Raw genomic sequence first — 22,115 nt, 5'->3', positions numbered from 1 at the left:
CATTCATATTAATAACTTTGTCATAGTTAAAGATAACAATACATACAGACTAGGCATTTTTTTGGCAATATCGTATTGCAAAAGTTATTTTTATTCTCTATGTAATCTATAGACAAAAAGAATAATAATAAAAAAAAAATATGTTTGTCAGACAGTACAGGACACAGACATAGATTCATAGATCAGGGGTTATATGCCGCTGCCTTCAGGTGTTTGGACATTGACAAAAACTTAGCTGAGGTCCACCCCTAGTGTCCCCATAGAACTGAAGCGCCAGTTTTTTTGCTAGTGTCCTTAAAGTATTACTAAGCCCACAAAAGTAATGTAGCCAAGTCCTGGGCCTCTCCAGGCCTAATGGTGACCTCCAGAGTCAGGGACAGCCAACATCCTTCTGTGTAGAGTGGGTTACAAGGCATGGTGGGTGCAGTGTAAGGTAGATTAATGGGCACCAAACACTTCTTGGATGCAATGAGATTTATTGTCTCTTAACCACTTGCCAACCGGCTCATGCCGATATCCGTCGGCAGAATGGCTTTGCTGGGCGAAACCCAGTGTGGGTCCGTTGTACCCTTTAAGAGCCGCCAGGGGGCGCGCACACGCTTGCTGCACGGCGGGGGGACCTGATGCGCCTGGCCGGCGGGCGCGATCTCAGCTGGATACCCGCAATCGCGGTCACGAGTGCCTGCACGGGGATTTGTGTGTGTAAACACACAAATCCCTGTTCTGTCAGGGGAGAGGAGACATATTGTTTGTTCATACTAGGTAGGAACAGCGATATGTCTCCTCCCCCAGTCAGTCACATCCCCATACAGTTGGAAACATTAACTAGTGTTAACCCCTTTCCTGCCAGTGACATTTACACAGTAATCAGTGCATTTTTATAACACTGATCGCTGTATGAAGGTCAATGGTCCCAAAAATGTGTCAAAAGTCGCAATGTCGCAGTGCCGCAAAAAAACGCACATCACCGCCATTACTAGTAAAAAAATAAATAAAATAAAAATGCCATAAATCTTTCCCATAGTTTGTAGACGCTATAACTTTTGCGCAAATCAATCAATATACGCTTATTGCGATTTTTTTTTACCAAAAATATGTTGAAGAATATAGATTGGCCTAAACTGATGAAGAAATTTGTTTAAACACATTTTTGGGGATATTTATTATAAAAAAAAAGTAAAAAATATTGTTTTTTTTTTCAAATTTTTTTGTTTATAGCGCAAAAAATAAAAACCACAGAGGTGATCAAATACCACCAAAAGAAAGCTCTGTTTGTGAGTAAAAAGGACGCAAATTTAGTTTGGGTACAGCATTGCATGACCGCGCAATTGTCAGTTAAAGCGACACAGTTAAAGCGCCAAATTGTAAAAAGTCTTGTCAGGAAGGGGGTAAAATCTTCCGGGGCTGAAGCGGTTAAACAGAACTGTGGAAGAGAGGTTTAGGGCCAGGACACATTTTAGTAGTTGCAATGTTAATTTAGCAGACTTCAAGACTTCTATAGGTAGACAGCCATGCAGGGAAAAGCATCAATGCGGACACCACATCTGCATGAGTAGGACCGCTGTCTCCTATGGCAACAATCTTGAAACAGTTTATAACAAAGGTTGTAATGAACTTGTTCACTTCTTCTACAATCTCTCTCTATACTATTGTAGATCTTCACTCAACTGAGCTCCCAGTCTATCACTTAGACTTGCTGGTCCACTGCGCCCTGGATCCCCTGAGCTCTTCCAATCTTCTCATTCAGTATCTTCCTCAAGCGTCACACCTGCATCCCTGCTGGGTCCCTAGCTTGGCACTCATAGATACTCCTCAAGTGTCACCCCACTGGCCTGCTTTGTTCGTGGCTTTGCACACAATAATTCTCTGCAAGCGTCACCTCCACTGGCTGGGTGCCTGGCTTGACATCTGCTGAAATTTCCCAATTCTTCACCATTCCTGGTTGGTGAGAATACTGCTCTGGTACTTGTTTCAACTACTCACAGTGGTCCCCGGTAACAAGGTGGATGGTCCCTTAGTGGCGAAAGCTTCCCCTCTACCTCCGACTACGACAGATTTTCCGGCCGGCAGAACCGTCACTTCTGGTTGGACTGCAAGCCGCAATCCCAACCCAATGCTGCTCTCTTGCTTCTGGATAGGCCCTCAGACAGCCTAGCAGCCAGATGTCCCTGGGATAGGCCGCAGACTCTGTCCTAGCAGCCCCGAGCAGCACATCACACATCCACCCAGACAGCCAAACCAGGTGTCACAGAGCCCGATCACCTGACCTCACCCAAATAAATAGGCTCTCCCAGCATGCCAAGGGACCTAAGGAAATCCCTGCCCATTGGCTGAGACACCCCATTCATTCCTAATCTGTCCTTGCAATGCCCTTGTCTTATCTAAAGCCACCAGATACCCGGCCATCTAGTGGCAGAAGAGAGAAGTGCAGCAATTCCAGAATTGTGGTGAAATCAATTGACCTCCTATGAATTGGCCAAGGCAACTATCACTTGGCAAATAAATTTACTAGCAACCCTGCCTAAACATCAGGGTGCTACAGTAAAATCAGTGTGTATATGCAGTAACGCATGCTTGTTTTACTTACTGTGAAACCTAGGTGTTAATCCTAGGTTAATTTAATTCAATTAGACGCAGTGTGCTATACGCGTCCATGGTCCATTCCTATGGCACCCAGACCTTGAAGACCCTTCTCAGGGTATGCCCAAGGATGATTGCTTTGCAGTATAAACTACATCTTTATTCTACAAGACATACTGCAGCATTCTGCCTATAAGCACTTCATAGGGTACAGGTGTAAGTGAACTTGAAGTCTTATGCCGTGTACACACGATTGGAATTTTGGTCAGAAAAAGGTATGATGGCTTTTCCGACAGGATTCAGCTCAAGCTTGCCTTGCATACACACGGTCACACAAAAGTTCTCTGAACTTTCGACCGCCAAGAACGTGGTGACGTACAACACTACGACGAGCCGAGAAAATTAAGTTCAATGCTTCTGAGCTTGTGTCAAATTGTTTCTGAGCATGTGTGATTTTTTGCGTGTCCGAATTGCATACAGAAGAACGCATTTTCGGATAGGAACTTTTTCCGACCAAAAAATAAGGAACATGCTCTCAATCTTTTGCTGGCTGAAATTCCGTCAGCAAAAGTCCGATGGAGCATACACAGAGTCGTTTTTCCGACCAAAACCTCTCATCGGAGTTTTGCTGGGGGCATTTCTGATCGTGTGTAGGGGGCATTAGTGGATTAGCCTAACTGTATTTTCTCACTATTCGGCCTAATTGGTAATGTCATTATAGCGTTCACCATTCAAATTTGGGGGTTCTTTTCCACCTCTCAACCAAAAGTTCCTTTCCAGCTAAGACTCTTAGCTGTGTACTTACGAATGCCATTTTTTGCCGAAAGCGGAAACTGCTCATTTGCCACACCCCCTGTTGCCCAACTTCAAAAGGAAACAGCCACTGGAACTCTGTTAGCACCTGGGTTACTGTGTTTCCTTCATATTAGTCATCCTGAACCCCATTTGTCCAAGTCCATTCCACAAGTAGCCTGCAGGGGAATATCATCACTAAGCAATGTGGGATTTCAGGTGCTCAGGAGTTGGAACACAAGGGGCAGATGGCAGAAAGTTTTCTGCAGACTCAGAGGAAATTTCAAGTTTCTCTCAAGTTACAAGTGGTTCCCTTGGTTTGGAGCAAAGTCTAACACTGTCACTGCACAGACCCCATAACTCCAGCTCCCTTACAGGCACACTGCACGCAACTTGTTTGACTAAGGCTGAATTCACAGCCACCATGTCTGACCTACAAGCTTGATTCGGCCTCGGCTCATCCAAAAGATTTGCCTGTTGCACCCACTGTGACACAAACCAAATGTGACACAAACCAAATGGTATGTGGATTTTCTGCCAGACACCTTGAGATTTCTCTCTTCCACAAGTTCTTTCCTTATCCTCTTGCCATATGCTGGTTACTGTTGATTTATTGATCAAAGCAATGTGCACTCTGCAGTGTGAATGCAACACACGGGGAGGTTTACTAAAACTGGTGCACGCAGAATCTGGTGCAGCTGTACATAATAACCAATCAGCTTCTAGGTCTTAGGCCAGGTTCACACTGGTACGACAAACACTCTGACATTGGGAGCTCATGTCGCATGACGTGTGAAAATCAATGTTTCCCTATGGGAGCCATCTTAACTGGTCTGACACAAGTCAGTCCGACTTTGAAAATGCTCCCTGCTCTACTTTGGTCCGACTTTGATCCTACTCCAGTCCATTGAATATCGCTGAAGTTGTATCAAAGTCGGATCGCCGTCTTGACTGATCTGACTTTGGCGTGCGACTTGTGCTCTCATGATCTTGAAGGGGAACTCCACGCCAAATTAAAAAAAAAAAAAAAAAGGCATGGTTTCCCCCTCCAAGAGCACACCAGGCCCTTCGGTCTGGTGTGGATTTTAAGGGGAACCCCTGCGCAAAAAAACAGCGTGGTGGTCCCCCCAAAATCCATACCAGACCCTTATCCGAGCATGCAGCCCGGCAGGTCAGGAAAGGGAGTGGGGACAAGCGAGCGCCCCCCCCCCCCCCCCTGAACCGTACCAGGCCGCATGCCCTCAACATAGGGGGTGGGTGATTTGGGTTGGGGGGCAAAGCCCCTTGTCCCCATGTTGATGAGGACAAGGGCCTCTTCCCGACAACCCTGGTGGTTGGTTGCCGGGGAGCTTATCAATATTTGGAAGCCCCCTTTAACCACTTTGGATCCGACTTTGCCCTGCAACTTGAAGTTCGACATGCATCCGACTTCAATGAACAGGGATCCAACTTTGAGCCTTGACAATACCAGACACTGTGTCTGGTATGAATCTTTAGGGGAAACTCCACGCCAAATTAAAAAAAAAATGGCATGGGTTCCCCCTCCAAGAGCATACCAGACTCCATTGGTCTGGTATGGATTTTAAGGGGAACCCCTACGCCAAAAAAATCCATACCAGACCCTTATCCGAGCATGCAGCCCAGCAGGTCAGGAAAGGGGGTGAGGACGAGCAAGAGAACCCCCTGAGCCGTACCAGGCCGCATGCCCTCAACATTGGAGGGGTGGGTGCTTTGGGGCGGGGGGGCCCTGCGCCCCCCCACCCTAAAGCACCTTGTTCCCATGTTGATGAGGACAAGGGCCTCTTCCCAACAACCCTGGCCGTTGGTTGTCAGGGTCTGCGGGTGGGGGGCTTATCGGAATCTGGAAGCCCCCTTTAAAAAGGGGGCCCCCAGATCCTGTCCCCCCACCCTATGTGAATGAGTATGGGGTACATTGTAACCATACCCATTCACCTGAAAAAAGTGTCAAAAATAAAACACAGCACACAGGGTGTTAAAAGTAATTTATTAAGGCAGCTCCGGCGTCTCTTCTGACTTCTCCCCTCTCCGGGTCTTCTCCGCTGATGTCTTCTAGCCCTCTCTGGTTCTTCTCCACTCTCTCTCCGGTTCTTCTCCCTCTGTCCGCTGTCTTCTGCCTCTGCTGGGTCTTCTCCGCTATATTCTCGCTCTTTTGCTGGGTCTTCTCTGCTGTCTTCTCTCTGTTCTTCTTCTGATGTTGACTCGATGCTCTCTCCCGCTGTAATGCCGGATGCGCGGTGTGCCACTACTTATATTGGCATGGGGCGGGGTCACAGTGTGATGTCATCCGGAGGCCCCACCCCTTATGCCGTCACCTCCAGGGGCATGATGGGTGGAGACGTCATAAGGAGCAGGTCTCCAGTGACCCCGCCCAATGCCTATATAAGTAGTGGCACACCGCGCACCCGGCATTAGAGCAGGAGAGAGCGTTGAGTCAACATCGAGTCAAAAGAGCGAGAAGATAGCGGAGAAGACCCAGCAGAGGCAGAAGACAGCGGACAGAGGGGGAAGAACTGGAGAGGACTAGAAGACATCAGCGGAGAAGACTCGGAGAGGGGAGAAAAAGTCGGAAGAGACGCTGGAGCTGCCTTAATAAATTACTTTTAACACCCTGTGTGCTGTGTTTTATTTTTGACACTTTTTTTTCATTCACATAGGGTGGGGGGTGGGGGGATCTGGGGGCCCCTTTGTCAAAGGGGGCTTCCAGATTCCGATAAGCCCTCCACCCGCAGACCCCGACAACCAACGGCCAGGGTTGTCGGGAAGAGGCCCTTGTCCTCATCAACATAGGGACAAGGTGCTTTGGGGTGGGGGGGCGCAGGGCACCCTGCCCCAAAGCACCCACCCCCCAAGTTGAGGACATGCGGCCTGGCATGCGGTCTCGCTCGTCCCCACCCCCTTTCCTGACCTGCGGGGCTGCGTGCATGGATAAGGGTCTGGTATGGATCTTGGGGGGACCCCCACGCCGTTTTTTCGGCATAGGGGTTCCCCTTAAAACCCATACCAGACCGAAGGGCCTGGTATGCTCTTGGAGGGGGAACCCATGCCGTTTTTTTTTTAATTTGGTGTGGAGTCCCCCTTCAAGATCAGTCAAGACGGCGATCTGACTTTGATCTGACTTCAGTGATATTCAACGGGCTGAAGTAGGATCAAAGTTGGACCAAAGTAGTGTGTGTGTGTGGGGGGGGGGGGTCAGCAGCAGGTACTAAGCAAAACAAATTGCGCCAATTCATAAAGACTGTAAAAAGGAAAAGCTATGTGTTGCTCATAGTAAGCAATCACAACCTTCATTCTATTTTCTCATATCCTCTTGAAAATTGAACCTGTTTTCAGTTTTGCCTTCTTCCAGTTTTTATGAACATTGCCCAGTGAGGTTGGCTATTGTCCAGTCTAAGGCCTGGTACTGACGGAACGAAAAAATAAAAAAAACCTGACGGATCAGTGCTCTCTGCCATTGGACTGCCTATCACAGGGTGGTGCACTGTAATAGTCAATCTTACTGGGCAGGTGCAAAGGGCACCATCTTGTGGAAGGCAGCACACTCACTGATTTTTTGTTAACCCAGGATACTAGACAAGAGAAGTGGTACTGTGCAGAGTCCATACATATAGAACGTACCTATAAACTTGACAGAGGAGCAGTGTCCTGCGCCGCGTGCAAAAAAGTGGGTGTGGCCAAACATGATACTGGGAGGGTCTTAAGGGACACGGTTAAACAAAACCTGGGCTTCCTTGCACCTATAAAATATGCTGAGGCTGAGTCTTCCATAATTGCTGTTGTGTTAGCCTGTTAGGCACTGACTGTTCACATGTAGCAATTTGGGATTGTGGGCAGAATTGCTGTGATTCTGTCCACAATTCCAAATCACACTGCAATACTGGCAAAACGCAGCACGTGTTTGTACTCCATTCATTTTTAGTGGTACCAAAACAGTGTGGTTTTGGATGCTTGTTGTGCGATAATTAGCTCAGCAAACACAGGAAAAACACACCACACTGTGGTGCCAGTAAAAATGAATGGAACACAAACACATGGGCTGCGTTTTGCCAGCATTGCAGTGTGATTCGGAATCAGGGCGCGGTGGCGGGCAGAATCACAGCAATATTCTGCCCACAATCCCAAATTGCTACATGTGGCTTACAGGCTAACACAACAGCAATTATGTAAGACTCAGTCCAGCGCCTCAATCACCATCTTTGCCAGCAGGTGCCACAATCTCAGATACCAGTAGAATTACAGGAAGAAATTCTGCAGCACTGCAGTTCTAAGCTAGCCTGACTAAGGAGGACACAAGGAAAAGAGGGACACACCTGGTGACCTGGAGGGGACTGAGTCAATGGACAGCAGCAGCAGCCAGCAGCACTTCAGATCATCCACATCCATGTCCACGTGGAAGGCTGGTGGCTAACAGCACCCTTGAGCGTCCAGCTCCTCACCCAAGCAGCAGTCAAAGGTGGGAAGCTGCACTGCAAGGAGGCGGAGCCAATGGAAATAGAGAGGACTGGTGGGCGGGTAGGTGTCTTTCGCTCCCACTTTTCTCAGTGCTGCCTCCTGTCCTGGTGGCTGTGGCTGGACAAGTCAAGAAGACATGATCTCATATAAAGGAACCTGGGGGCACTGAAGTGTGGAGGAAGGAGCAGTGAGAGCCAGGACCCCTTTTTAAAATAGAATGGACCTTGGGCAAACATTTTCAAAATCAGTTTACTGCGGCAGATCAGGCAGCGATTGTGATTGGTTGCCAGAGGTTACAGCACACGTTACAGCTCACTGATTAGTTGCTAGAGGTTACTGCACATAATTTCTGCTTGCTGATTGGTTGCTAGAGGTTACTGCATATTACTGCTCATTGATTGGTAGTTATAGATTACTTCTTATCATTACCTCTCACTGATTAGTTGCTAGAGATTACAGCAGTGTGACAAAATACCAACCCTCCTGGGATACAGTTGAAAAACTAATTCTGTTGAGCATGCCACAGAAAGTAGTGGGCATGACCAAATTGGGTATAAGAATGGCCTAAGCCCCCCCGTTCACATTGGAGCAACTTGTGCAATTTGACCTGTCAAATCGCATGACAAGCCATACCCTATTACTGGCAATGGCCATGTTCAAATGCCGATTTGAAAAAGTAGTTCCTCCACTACTTATTTCAGGTGCGACTTGGATAGACATCAGTGCATGAAGCCGCACAGATGTCTTGCAAGTCACACCTGAAGTCGCGCTCACATGCGGCTTTGAAATCATGCGATTTCAGATGAAGTTCCACAATTTCAAAGCCGCAATCAATGTGAACGAGGACTCAAAGGGGATGATTAAACAGAACCACCTCTTGACCACCTACCTCTATATGAACATAGCAGCTGCATCGTTGACTATACATTGCCGTGACATCAATGCTTAGCCTTACGGTGCCGCCATTAAACTTGCCCATTTATGTCACAGTTGCCGCAGCCACAAGCCAAATGCACAGATAATCAGAGACTGCAGATGCGACTACAGGAAATGACCAGAGACTGAGGATGGATTACAGGAAATGACCAGAGACTGCGGATGCGACTACAGGGAATGACCAGAGACTGCGGCTGCGACTACAGGGAATGACCTGAGACTGCGGCTGCGGCTACAGGGAATGAACAGAGACTGCGGCTTGTGACTACAGGGAATGACCAGAGACTGCGACTACAGGAAATGACCAGAGACTGCGGATGTGACTACAGGGAATGACAAGATACTGCAGATGTGACTACAGGGAATGATCAGAGACTGCGGCTGCGACTACAGGGAATGATCAAAGACTGCGACTAGAGGAAATGACCAGAGACTGCAGCTGCAACTAGAGGAAATGACCAGAGACTGCGGCCGCGACTACAGGAAATGACCAGAGACTGCGGCTGCCACTACAGGAAATGACCAGAGACTGCAGCTGCGACTACAGGGAATGACCAGAGACTGCGGCTGCGACTACAGGGAATGACCAGAGACTGTGGCTGCGACTACAGGGAATGACCAGAGACTGCAGCTGCAACTACAGGGAATGACCAGAGACTGTGGCTGTGACTACAGGGAATGACCAGAGACTGTGGCTGTGACTACAGGGAATGACCAGAGACTGCGACTACAGGAAATGACCAGAGACTTTGCAGGGGAGGCACTCACAGTGCCTACTCTCTGCTCCAAGCCCATACAAGCTACATGGGGCAAGGCAGGGTCAGAGCGTCAATGGAGCCCCCGGCCCCGCCCCTCCCTACTGACAGAGCCTCCCTCAGCCCAAGCCGTGCCCAACAACCTGGGCCGGCGCACCCCGGTGGTCGGACGGTGTAACAGCAGGCTCAGACAGCACTCAACAACAGTGTGTGTGAGTCAGTGCCTGACGAGTGCAGTGATGTAGTTGAAGCACACATAACGTTACTTTGGTTTGTGTCAGACCAGTTAAGACGGCTCCCATAGGGAAACATTGATTTTCATGCGACATGAGCTCCAAATGTCGGAGCATTTGTCGTACCAGTGTGAACCCGGCCTTATTGTCAAAGCTTAATTGAACAAGCTGAAGTTAGAGGCCGATTGGCTACCATGTACAGCTGCACCAGGTTCTGTGTGCACCAGTTTTAGTAAATCCCCCTACAGTGTTCTTATTTGTGCACCTGCTCCTGTGTGTCTGTCCAAATTTGACACGTAGCTGTGTCTGTGCACCCTCGCTCGCATCCGCTTCCATTAAGCTTATTGTCAAAGCTTAATTGAACAAGCTGTAGTTAGAGGCTGATTGGCTATGATTCACAGCCTGCATGCAGCTCGGGGTGGATGCAGGCATGAAAAAAACAAATGCCCATGTACGCCAAGTCAGGTGTCAGCGCCTGACTGAATGATGCCTTATTTAATGGTTGGCCAAATTTGGAGAGGTCATTTCTCCATCTTGGTAGATTTAAAGCCTTATTTTTCTATAAACACAGAATTTAGCAATACATAGTCTGTCCTAACAGTGGACCAGGCCATTCTTGTGCCTAATGCTGACACTACCATCTGTATTGAGGGTACTCCATCCTTTAAAGACTCAGTGGATAAGACTCTTCTGAAAACCTCCTTTGCTAGCAGGACCGGCCCTACTGCTGTCACTTTAGCGATTTCACAAACTATAGCTAACTGGGCTGGAGAAATTCATGATGAAATAGACAACCCAAATCTTTACTCAAAGTTGCATTTATGGACAAGTCTTTTGATTAGTGTTTAGATCTTAGATGGGGAGATCACTGTACTAATGTCAGATTGTTGGTACAGCGACTTCGACCAGAGCTGTCAGTTTTTTTCCTGTTCAACCTGCTGGGTTGAATGGAAAAAAAACTATTACCCTGGTTAAAGTGGAAGTCCATGCAAAGAAAAAACAAGTATACATACCTTTTTGGAAGCTGATCTGACCCGCTCCAACCGCATCCCACACTGAGCTGTCAGCCGCGGCTTCTCTGTGTAGGTGGGTGCAGAGGACACGGAGGACAATGGAAGCCCCATAGTAACTCTATGGGTGACATCACTTCCCATTCATTTCACGCCCTTTGTTGTCTGTGCCCTCTGCAGAGTTTCCGGCACTCGAGATCGGGTCGGAGCGGGTCAAATTGGCTTCCAAAAAGGTATGTATACTCATCTTTTCTTGACAGGGATGCAGAGGTTAGTGTTAGATCCCCGGTGTCTATAAATGCAGGGATTTTAGATTTTGCATTGGCTTCCACTTTAAGTTTTCTTTTTTATTCAAGCTAAGAACATTTTTAGTAAATAGAGAAATATCTGTTAATCATACCAGAAATGCAGTGTCCTTGTCAATTTCTGTAAACTGCACTGAAGAACATCTTCCTTCTTAGCTATCTTCTGTAAACTACCAATTGCCTTGCCTGCCCCCCCATGTAATGGAGATAAAGAGATACGGAGACGTTTGTAGTCCATATCAAAAGAGCAGCCTAGGGTGACAATTATGGCTCCATAAACAAATAACATAGCCATCTAAGGACGAAAAATGTGTTATTCTGCCTGCTTTCTCTCTCCCTCCCTCCAAATTGTTTCTCTGCATTGTTACACCCTCCCCATAGAAGACTGAAAAAGTGCCCGTGCAAAGGGCACATTACAGTACACAGGCATTTTCCAGTATTTTCAGTGTTTTAGGAAACCCACCCTAAAAAATGCCACACAGTTGTTGTTAAAATGCATGCAGGTAGAGAAGAAGTGTCTGCAAAAAGGCAGACAGAACCAAGCATCACTGAGATGTAACAAAGAATGATATAAAAAGGGTGAAAACTGTCATTTATTTAAAAAAAACAGTTTATCATATGCAGTGCTTCAACAAACTATAACTATAACTATTCAGGTTGGGTTTACTTCTAGCTTAATGGCCAATGAGTTTGAAAATACTAACATTTTTGGATTAGCAGGGCAACCAGGCAACTAGGCATTTTCAGGAAGAGAGAAGTCGCAGTACAGGTTTCTACAAATACTCTGCATCTCACGAAGTAATCTCAGTTTCTCCAAACCCACTCCACATTATACTCCTATAAAATGGTGTTTTTACATACCATGAGTTTAGACCCAACGTTGAATGTTACTTTCTCCTTCTCTCTTGTGTATGTCAGAAAAATACGATCCTGGGTCAACATTTTTACTTCAATGTTGGCATTGAGCTTCAAGGTGATTGGCTGAAAGGGTGGAGCGTGCACATGCTGACTGGAATCCCACCATGCCCACTGTTTCTGCTGTGTCCCATTTTCATCCAAATATAAGCCTCCATATGGATCCAGCACAACCCTTTCATGTAAAAAAAAAAAAAAAAATTAATAAAACACAGTAATAAAAATGAAATCTTCCAACATTAGTACGGTAAAAAACAGAAATCTGCAACATCACATTGTCATCAAAATTGCTAAGTGTACAAAAGACGGTTATTTCTCATTTCACGTTGTGGTTTCATTGTGTATTTAAGCAGGTTTATCAGACAATTCAAATTACAGCTACTCAAGAAGATTGCAGCACCAAATATACTAAAATGTATTATTTACGAAAGTACGAAATAACCATATGATAAAGACCACTTGGAATTCTGTATAAACCACCTGACACTCACCTGTCAGCAACTCCAGGCTCTGTCCAACTGGTAAAACTTGAATATAGGTGTGATGGTGGATCATGTGTGAAAGGGGGATATTCAGGCGCTGCCAGCCAATCAGTGCCTCACCTGAACCCAGATCCCTTCTCCCGCGTTAGACCAGCATCAAACTTATGCATACCTCCCAACATTTTCATCTGGGAATGAGGGACACCTACTAGCAAACGTATGTAGGCATAGGACACGCCTCCTGCCACACCCCCTTAAAGGAGAATTAACCAAAAAAAAGGTTAATTAAATCCACAAAGGCTTTTTTTTTTTACCTCTACTATTCCTTTATATTGGCCATGTGCAATGGATGACCTTGTCCTGGCACTGCCTAAGTGCCGGTTCACACGAGACGCGGCACGACTTGCAGGTCGCCTCTGTATAGAAGTCTATGCAAGTCGCCCCCAAAGTAGTACAGGAACCTTTCTTCTAAGTCGGAGCGACTTGCGTCGCTCCGATTAGAACGGTTCCATTGTACAGAACGGGAGGCGACTTGTCAGGCGGCTAGGTCGCCTGACAAGTCGCCCCCGTGTGAACCGAGCCTAAGAGTGTAGATAAGAGCAGGATAGAAAATATCAGCATGATTGGCTTTGTTGAAGAGGGTTCCATTTAGTAAAAAATATATAAAGTATTTTAATTCTTTTTTTATTTGATTGCTAGAAATAGTCATGGGCCAGATTTCCATTTTTGGAGTTTATATACATGCAACATTTGGTGTCCTACCTCTGCTAGGATCACTTTTGTTATACAAAACATTGTATGAAAGAAATCAATCAACTCCCACATTCCACACTGGCAGCTATTATAATTAAACACAAGTAAAAGCGAGGACAATGGACACTTGGTCAATCAAAATATCACTGGGCACACCAGCTCTGATTTGGCAGCACTCTACAAAATGGAGACATTCCTGAGAAAAGGGGTAGAACCCTGAAAAATCCAGAGTGAGACTCCATGTGTATATAGTTTAACCGCTTGCCTACTTAGCACTTTTACTCCCTTCCTGCCCAGGCCAATTTTCAGCTTTCAGCGCTGTCATTCTTTGAATGACAATTGTGCGGTCATGCAACACTGTACTAATATTTTTATCATTTTTTTCTTCACCTAAATAGAGTTTTCTTTTGGTGTTATTTAATCACCACTGGGTTTTTTTTAATTCTTGCTAAATAAACAAAAAAAAAAATGCAATATTTTAAACAAACTATGAAAACATTTTGTTTTTTTCAAAATTTCCAAACAGGTAATTTTTCTCCTTCACTGATGGGAGCTGATGATTGGCACTGATAGGCTGCACTGATGGGCATTGATGAGGTGACACTGATGGGCACTGATAGGTGTCACTGATAGATGGAACTAATGAGGGCAATGATAGGTGGCACTGATAGGTGACACTGATGAGGGGGCATTAATGGGCACTGATTTGCAGCACTGATGGATTGGCAGCACCAGTGGGACTGCACTGATAATTAGTGCCCTGATTATCAGTGTAGATGTCCCTTTCACACAAGCTGGTTATTATAGGCTCTCCTCTCCTCACACTGTCAGCGTGAGGAAAGGAATGCCTATAATCGGCTTGTGTTTACATCATGTTTAGCTGTGATTGGACACAGCTGATAACGTGGTAAAGAGCCACTGATTGGTTCTTTACCCCAATCTGTGATCAGCTGTGTCTAGAAGACATATAACGCCCTCCTAGTACTGGCCGGCCACGCTGTAGTCATCATTCGGCTATAGCACGGTTGGCAAGAGGTTAATGAGAGCACCAAACAAACGTCCAAAAGTACAAAAGTTTTATTTGTAAAACCAGTTCATAAAAGAAAAAAGCCAATTGTCATTACAAAGGCCTGAACTCTTCTACATGTTACCATAGTAACAGGGAGTAGCAGTGTCAGCACTACATAGGCCTGGCCTCTTCTAGTGGGGTCACCATAGCAATTGGCAGTAGCAGTGTCATCATCACAGAGTCCTGACCTTTTCCGACATGTCACCATAGCAACAGGGAGTAGCAATGTCCTGGCTTTTTCTAGAAGGCTCACCATAACAACATGCATCAACAGTGGGACCACTACAGAGGCCTGACCATTGTGAGACCTGTCACTATAGCAAAAGGGCGTAGCAGTGCCACAACTACAGAGGCCTGTCCCCTTCTATAAAGGACACCATAGCAATATTCAAGTATTTGTGGGGAGTTTTTTTTCTCTATTTGCAACCCCTGCAACCCTGGAAAACAAACATGAGGGTTTTGTGACATATTAACCACTGTAGATGAACAAGATTTTCATTGAAAACACATATGTTTCTATAGTGCTTTTTTAGAGCAAGAAAGGACATGTCACCATAACAGCAGGAGTAGCAGTGTCATCACTACAGAGGCCTGGCCTTTTCCAGTGGGGTCACCATAGCAACAGGCAGAAGCAGCGTCCTCATCACAGAGGCCTGACATTTTCTAGACATGTCACCATAGCAACAGGGAGTAGTAGTGTCATCACTACAGAGGCCTGAGTTTTTCTAGATGGGTGACCATAGCAACTGTGGAATTATCACAGAGTCCCGACCTTTGCTAGACATGTCACCATAGTAACAGGGAGTAGCCGTGTCATCACTACCAAGCTCTTTTTTTTATTGGCTCTGATCAATCATAGAGCATTGTTGCTGTGTAAATATGCTGATATGGGATTTCTTTATTTGTATTGACTGTAGTGATCTGTATTGTATTTGTATTATTGGTAAGAAATGTGTGACTGATCTGGTAGATCCAGCCATGTCCTTGTTGTAGCAATTCTTAACCCGTATGCCCTTATGCACACCATGGGACATTTTAGCTTTGCACATATTTGCACCGAAAGCAAGTGCTTAGAGTACATTTCTGGAGCTTGATGCAGAAGAATTCCACTGAGCAGCTCAACCCAGAGGGTTACTGGTACTCAGGAAAGTCCTTAAACTTTTGAAATGGTTTATTGATGACCTGGCTATATATGAACTATTAAATAAATAATGATGCGCTAAAGTGTGCTAGATGTGCCCCTATCACGGCACAAAAAAATAATATAATATTATATTGCATATACAAATAGGTACAAAGGTGTATACCCCACTACAAATAAAATCGCATAAACATAATGTGCACAAGTGAACAGTACAATTAGCATATAAATAATAATAATCAATTAAAACATTTTTGCTTCAAATATAATACATACGTGCAAATGGATGCCAAAAAGTGTCATGTGCCAAACAAAAGTGCTAAGTGCCCCACAATACATGTACATACTAGTCCATCGTGAACTACATGGATATATAATGAGCAAAAAAGTCCTGCAAAAAAAGTGCTGGTGTGTGTTCTTCAATGGTAATATACTCAAACGTGCTTAAAGCTCCACGTGCCACAGGTCATGCGATGGTGCAACATAAGTGACCCCCCCCCCAAGGTAATGCGATCACCTTAGAGAATGTGACTAAGTTGTTAGACAAAGTCAGAAAACGCTTTTGAGCCGCCCAGGGCTCTGTGTGGGTCACAGGATCACAGGCTTCAGCACGGCAATAAACAATAGATGGGAAAAAGGACCATGTAGTGTAATATCGTTTAAAATATTCATTCAAAGTCAGACAAAACTCCCCCCCAAATGGGGTACTCACATTCTAAGGGTGCGTCAGTGCACCACTCTAAACAAGCATGTAGATGGATAAAGCAGTAAGGATATGGCGTCCGTCCCAACACCAACAGCTGCCGCTGCCTAACACTCTGTCCTAGCCCCTCCCTTACACGTCAGCGACACAGGGCATACGTGTCATCATCAGGGGGAATGATACATATGCCCTGTGTCGAAACGTGTAGGGGAGGGCTAGGACGGAGTGATATGCCGCGTACACACAAGCGGACTTTACGGCAGACTTTGCCCGGTGGACTTTTCGACTGACTTTACGACGGACTTTCTGAATGAACGGACTTGCCTACACACAATCAACCAAAGTCTGACGAACTCGTACGTGATGACGTACGACCGGACTAAAACAAGGAAGTTCATAGCCAGTAGCCAATAGCTGCCCTAGTGTGGCTTTTTGTCCGTCGAACTAGCATACAGACGAGCGGACTTTTCGACCGGACTCGAGTCCGTCGGATAGATTTGAAACATGTTTCAAATCTAAGTCCGTCCAACTTTTGAGAAAACAAAGTTCGCTGGAGCCCACACACGATCGAATTGTCCGACGAAATCCGGTACGCCGGACCAAGTCTGCCGTAAAGTCCGCTCGTGTGTACACAGCATTAGGCAGCGGCAGCTGTTGGTGTTGGGACGGACGCCATATCCTTACTGCTTTATCCATCAACATGCTTGTTTAGAGTGGTTGGGAAAAATGGTGGGAGAAACTGCGCTAAAAACCAAGTACAAAATAAAATACAATGAAAAGCAGCAATCCTCACAAAAACATCAATTGTGAAAAGGCATAAAGAAAATAAGAGGTTGCGCTAGTACCAATAGAACACAATAAATACTTTACAGTGAAGAAAGAATTCATATGAGGATTATAAATAAATCAATGTGCAAAACTCAGTAGAAAAAAAATTATATATAAAAGTCCATAGATTAAAACATCACTCAAGTGTTGTGAAAAAGTCCATGAGAATAAAATATCAATGAAGTGTTATAAAACGTCCAAATCACCAAAAAAAATTGTGATGTAATAAAGATTGAAAAAAATCCAAGTGATAGATACTCAAGATCTGTGTTAACTAGGAGGGGTCCACCACCAGATATTGAAGGGGTTACTCCTTACCAGAAGGCCATGACCCCCCACTACAGAGGATCACAGCAAGCAGAGATCTTTAAAGCCAAAATGGGGATTACCAGCGGTGTCCACTAGGGGTCATCTCGTCAGCAGCCTCTCCAATAGCCCAGGTCATGGGTACCAAAAAATAGAAGGGGCTCACATAGTGTAAAACCACTTTAACATTTTATTAAAAATAGATAAAAACAGATATACACTTACAAAGTGTCAAATGGAAAACAGCCTTAAGTCCGGCTCCGTGGCCACCGGAGCACGGACAAACCCATCCTACTGGAAAGCAGCTCGCTTGGGGGTGACGTCAGCGCGTCGTCTGGCTCCGCCCTACGCGTTTCGTGACATCATCACGTCTTCCAGGGGCAGACGTGATGATGTCACGAAACGCGTAGGACGGAGCCAGACGACGCGCTGACGTCACCCCCAAGCGAGCTGCTTTCCAGTAGGACGGGTTTGTCCGTGCTCCGGTGGCCACGGAGCCGGACTTAAGGCTGTTTTCCATTTGACACTTTGTAAGTGTATATCTGTTTTTATCAATTTTTAATAAAATGTTAAAGTGGTTTTACACTATGTGAGCCCCTTCTATTTTTTGGTACCCATGCCCTGGGCTATTGGAGAGGCTGCTGACGAGATGACCCCTAGTGGACACCGCTGGTAATCCCCATTTTGGCTTTAAAGATCTCTGCTTGCTGTGATCCTCTGTAGTGGGGGGTCATGGCCTTCTGGTAAGGAGTAACCCCTTCAATATCTGGTGGTGGACCCCTCCTAGTTAACACAGATCTTGAGTATCTATCACTTGGATTTTTTTCAATCTTTATTACATCACAATTTTTTTTGGTGATTTGGACGTTTTATAACACTTCATTGATATTTTATTCTCATGGACTTTTTCACAACACTTGAGTGATGTTTTAATCTATGATATTTTATATATAATTTTTTTTCTACTGAGTTTTGCACATTGATTTATTTATAATCCTCATATGAATTCTTTCTTCACTGTAAAGTATTTATTGTGTTCTATTGGTACTAGCGCAACCTCTTATTTTCTTTTGTTTAGAGTGGTGCACTGACGCACCCTTAGAACGTGAGTACCCCATTTGGGGGAGAGTTTTGTCTGACTTTGAATAAATATTTTAAAATATATTACACTATATGGTCCTTTTTCCCATCTATTGTTTATTGCCAGGCTGAAGCCTGTGATCCTTTGACCCACACAGAGCCCTGGGCGGCTCAAAAGCGTTTTCTGACTTTGTCTAATGACTTAGTCACATTCTCTAAGGTGAGCGCATTACCTTGGGGGGTCACTTATGTTGCACCATCGCATGACCTGTGGCACGTGGAGATTTAAGCACGTTTGAATATATTACCATTGAAGATCATACACCAGCACTTTTTTTGCAGGACTTTTTTGCTCAGTATATATCCATGTAGTTCATGATGGACTAGTATGTACATGTATTGTGGGGCACTTAGCACTTTTGTTTGGCACATGACACTTTTTGGCATCCATTTGCACGTATGTATTATATTTGAAGCAAAAGTGTTTTAATTGATTATTATTATTTATATGCTAATTGTACTGTTGTACACATTATGTTTATGCGATTTTATTTGTAGTGGGGTATACACCTTTGTACCCATTTGTATATGCACTATAATATTATATTATTTTTTTGTATCGTGATAGGGGCACATCTAGCACACTTTAGCGCATCATTATTTATTTATTTGTTATATACACACATTACAAGACGTGGTTCATGCATGCAGCTGTGTAGTGTTTATATTTAGCACTAGGTTCATTTTGGTTAGTAGGATTTTTTCTTTTACATATGAACTATGTTGTAATGTAGAGCACGAGTCCAACCTAATCTTTATGTGACGGGAAAGAGTTAAGCCTGGTACTCACGATCAGATTGTTGGCCAACAAAGCGTCTGACTTTTGTCTGAAGGGCGTGTGCCAGGAACTTGTCTTGCATACAAACGGTACACAATTGTTGACCAACAAACACGAACGTAGTGACGTACTACAAGGAATTTCAGCTCTTGAGCGCCACCCTTTGGGCACCTTCTGCTAATGTCGTGTTTGGTGAGCATTGATTCTGAGTATGCGTGTTTGCACTTTCAACTTTTGTGTGACGGACTTGTGTACAGACAATAGGAAAATCTAACAACAGACCGTTGTCTGTACTAGCCTGCCATCCAACATTTATTGGCGGAAAGTTGGACAACATTTGTCTGATGGAAACGTTTTAACGGTCGAATTGTAGGCCAACAGTCTGTCAGCACACAATTCCCTGCCGAAAATCTGATCATGTGTACGAGGCTTTAGAATCTGTTACATATTTTTATAGTGTCCCCATTGGGAGATTTACCCTAATTTTCTGTCCTTCTGGCAATGTTGTCACTGCGGTAGGGAGTAAAAGAAAACACCCCAGCAGGGACAGAGACAAAAATAAAAACCCAACAGAAGTCCAGTGCTAGCTTGCACTAGCATAGCTCTCTGAAGAGCTATCCACATCAGGATTGCTCTTGAGAGAACATTTGGCAGGAAATAAGAAGGTACTGTCTTGCCTTATCACCACCCGTTTTGACCACTTAGTGGAATAGTGGAATCACTTAGTGAAATCAGTGGATTTTTGCTGCTGGGATGACAGGTGCATGCGAATAGTAGCAGCCACTCAACCTGCACACACCAAGCGGTTACCTGTGGTTAGGGCAGATGTCCAAGTCAGATGTGTACAGGCTCAGACACATGACCCTAACCGAAGATACCCGCTTAGTATGTGGCTACATGTGAGCAGCGATGGCTGTTCAGGCTTTCAATACTTTACACAGGCTAAGCAGCCACTGCTATTTGCATGCACCCATCATTCTAGCCGCAAGAATCCACTGATTCCTGTTGCCAGAATCTGGTGGATGCAGCTAAACGGCCATGTGAAGAAGGCATAAAAAACCCTACACTAGCAGTTAATGGGTCCTTGTTTAGTGGGAAGTACTGCCTGATAAGTGCAACAGTGGGTATAACTTTTGTCATGTTAAAAGCATCATAGCAACATTATATGTACTCCCCCGCTGCTGCCTTTGCAGCATAAAGGGGAGCGGTTGGTGGGCTATAAAAACACAGAGCCATGTGTTTTACCAATCCCAAAAAAACAAGTGTAATTGAAGCCTAAAAGAAATGATTTCACTGTGCTTATGTCAGATATCCCAACTCTCCCACAGGTCGCAGGAGTCTCCCACATTTGGCTGCGGGCTCCCGGACACCCATAAGCGCCAGGAGATTTCCCGGCTGGGCCTGTCACTCAGCCACAGACATGCGACAGAGCAGTCCGAGCGGTCAAATGGAATAAGGCCACGGCGGCCGCTCAGGCTGCTCTGTCGCATGTCTGTGGCTGAGTGTATCATAGGAGGCGGGAATTTGTGTGTGCTGCCAGACGGGGTGCCCACAGAAAACATGGGGATCGATCCCTCCCCCTACCTCCTCCCCCAGCAGCTGATGTTTGGTCAGAGCCTGTGAGCCACATGGAGGTAAGTTAGTTCTGGCGACAGGATCTTCTCAATACTGCTTCTACTAGCCGAGAATGGAGAGATGTGTGTTGTTCTGTGATAACATGGCAGGGGCTTGGTGCAGGTTGCAGCACAGTGGCCAGCAGCACTAATTATTTTGAAAATGGCAGCTAAAGTGCTGGGACCCAGCAGGAGACATGTGCCCAGCACTATCAATTTCCTGCATGTTTGAAAAGAAAACCATAAGGTAATACAATATTACATAAAGTGTATAATATATCAAATCAACCAGTGAATCATAAATTTTATGACAAAAGAAGTCCAACAAAAATTTTAAGTTATGGATATAAACAAATGTGATAATTCGGGTCTTCTAAATAAACTCCAACGCCGTGCCTCCTAAAGTGCAGTGTGCTTCTTATCTTGAAAGAAAGTGCTTCACCTGAATTGACAAATAAATGTGCTTACCGGATATCTTTGGCCACAAAGTGACCACCAGGCATATAATAAAGGGATCCTTCCTCCTTTGGCTCCTTTTGCTAAAATCTTCCAAGCCACATACAGCTCTATTCAGCTGTTTCCAAAATTAGCCGGACCTCAATCCAATCATGGATGGCATAAATAGCAAAATAATCAGTCAGTTATATTCAGAGGTATTGATAAGAAGATTCATTGAGAAGGGATACAACCTATGTGACCTCGAGAAGGTCAGACTGGAGGTATTCAATAGTAATAGAGGTGACTTGATAGAACGAGCTAGGAGAAAGGAGAACAAATTTGAGTTGGCCTTTGTCACTGGTTTCAACTTGGATTATAAAAAGTCCCGAAAAAAGTTCTGGCATATCCTGTTGAAGGACAACACCTTAAATAAGATTTTGCCCCGCAAGCCATCTTTTATCTATAGGAAGGCCCCAGGCCTTAGGAAAGCGATAGCCAAAAATGTGGAAGAACCGCCAAAGATTAGAACATGAAATATATATACATTTGTCTGTATCCATAACTTAAAATTTTTGTTGGACTTCTTTTGTCATAAAATGTATGATTCACTGGTTGATTTGATATATTATACACTTTATGTAATATTGTATTACCTTATGGTTTACTTGCGCACTTTATCACTATTTTATGCTTTATTAGTTATTACATTTTTACTTTCAATGTTTGAAAAGAAAGCTGCCTCCTTTCTGACCCCTTCACGCCCCAGCTTTGTTGTATATGACACACTATAGCAGAAAGGTTATTGTCTTCACAGTCAGCAGCTGATGTTCAGGCAACACAGCATGGAGTTTGTTCTGGCAGCGGTATC

At 44.9% G+C, this 22,115-nt stretch overlaps 1 protein-coding gene across 2 annotated transcripts in view; it reads right to left on the bottom strand.

Annotated features, from left to right (window-relative positions):
* Positions 1 to 22,115, bottom strand: part of ERICH6B (glutamate rich 6B) — a 277,532-nt gene that overhangs the window by 3,834 nt on the left and 251,583 nt on the right. For both annotated transcript variants that reach the window (XM_073614158.1, XM_073614159.1), the window contains exon 13: positions 11,943 to 12,171. In XM_073614158.1, the coding sequence (XP_073470259.1) occupies positions 11,943 to 12,171 (229 nt within the window). The remainder of the gene's footprint in view (positions 1 to 11,942; positions 12,172 to 22,115) is intronic.

The sequence above is a fragment of the Aquarana catesbeiana genome, linkage group LG02, assembly GCF_042186555.1.
Source record: "Aquarana catesbeiana isolate 2022-GZ linkage group LG02, ASM4218655v1, whole genome shotgun sequence".
Classification (NCBI taxonomy): Eukaryota; Metazoa; Chordata; class Amphibia; order Anura; family Ranidae; genus Aquarana; species Aquarana catesbeiana.
The sequence above is the reverse complement of the archived record's forward strand: the minus strand, read 5'-3'. Positions and strand labels throughout refer to the sequence as shown.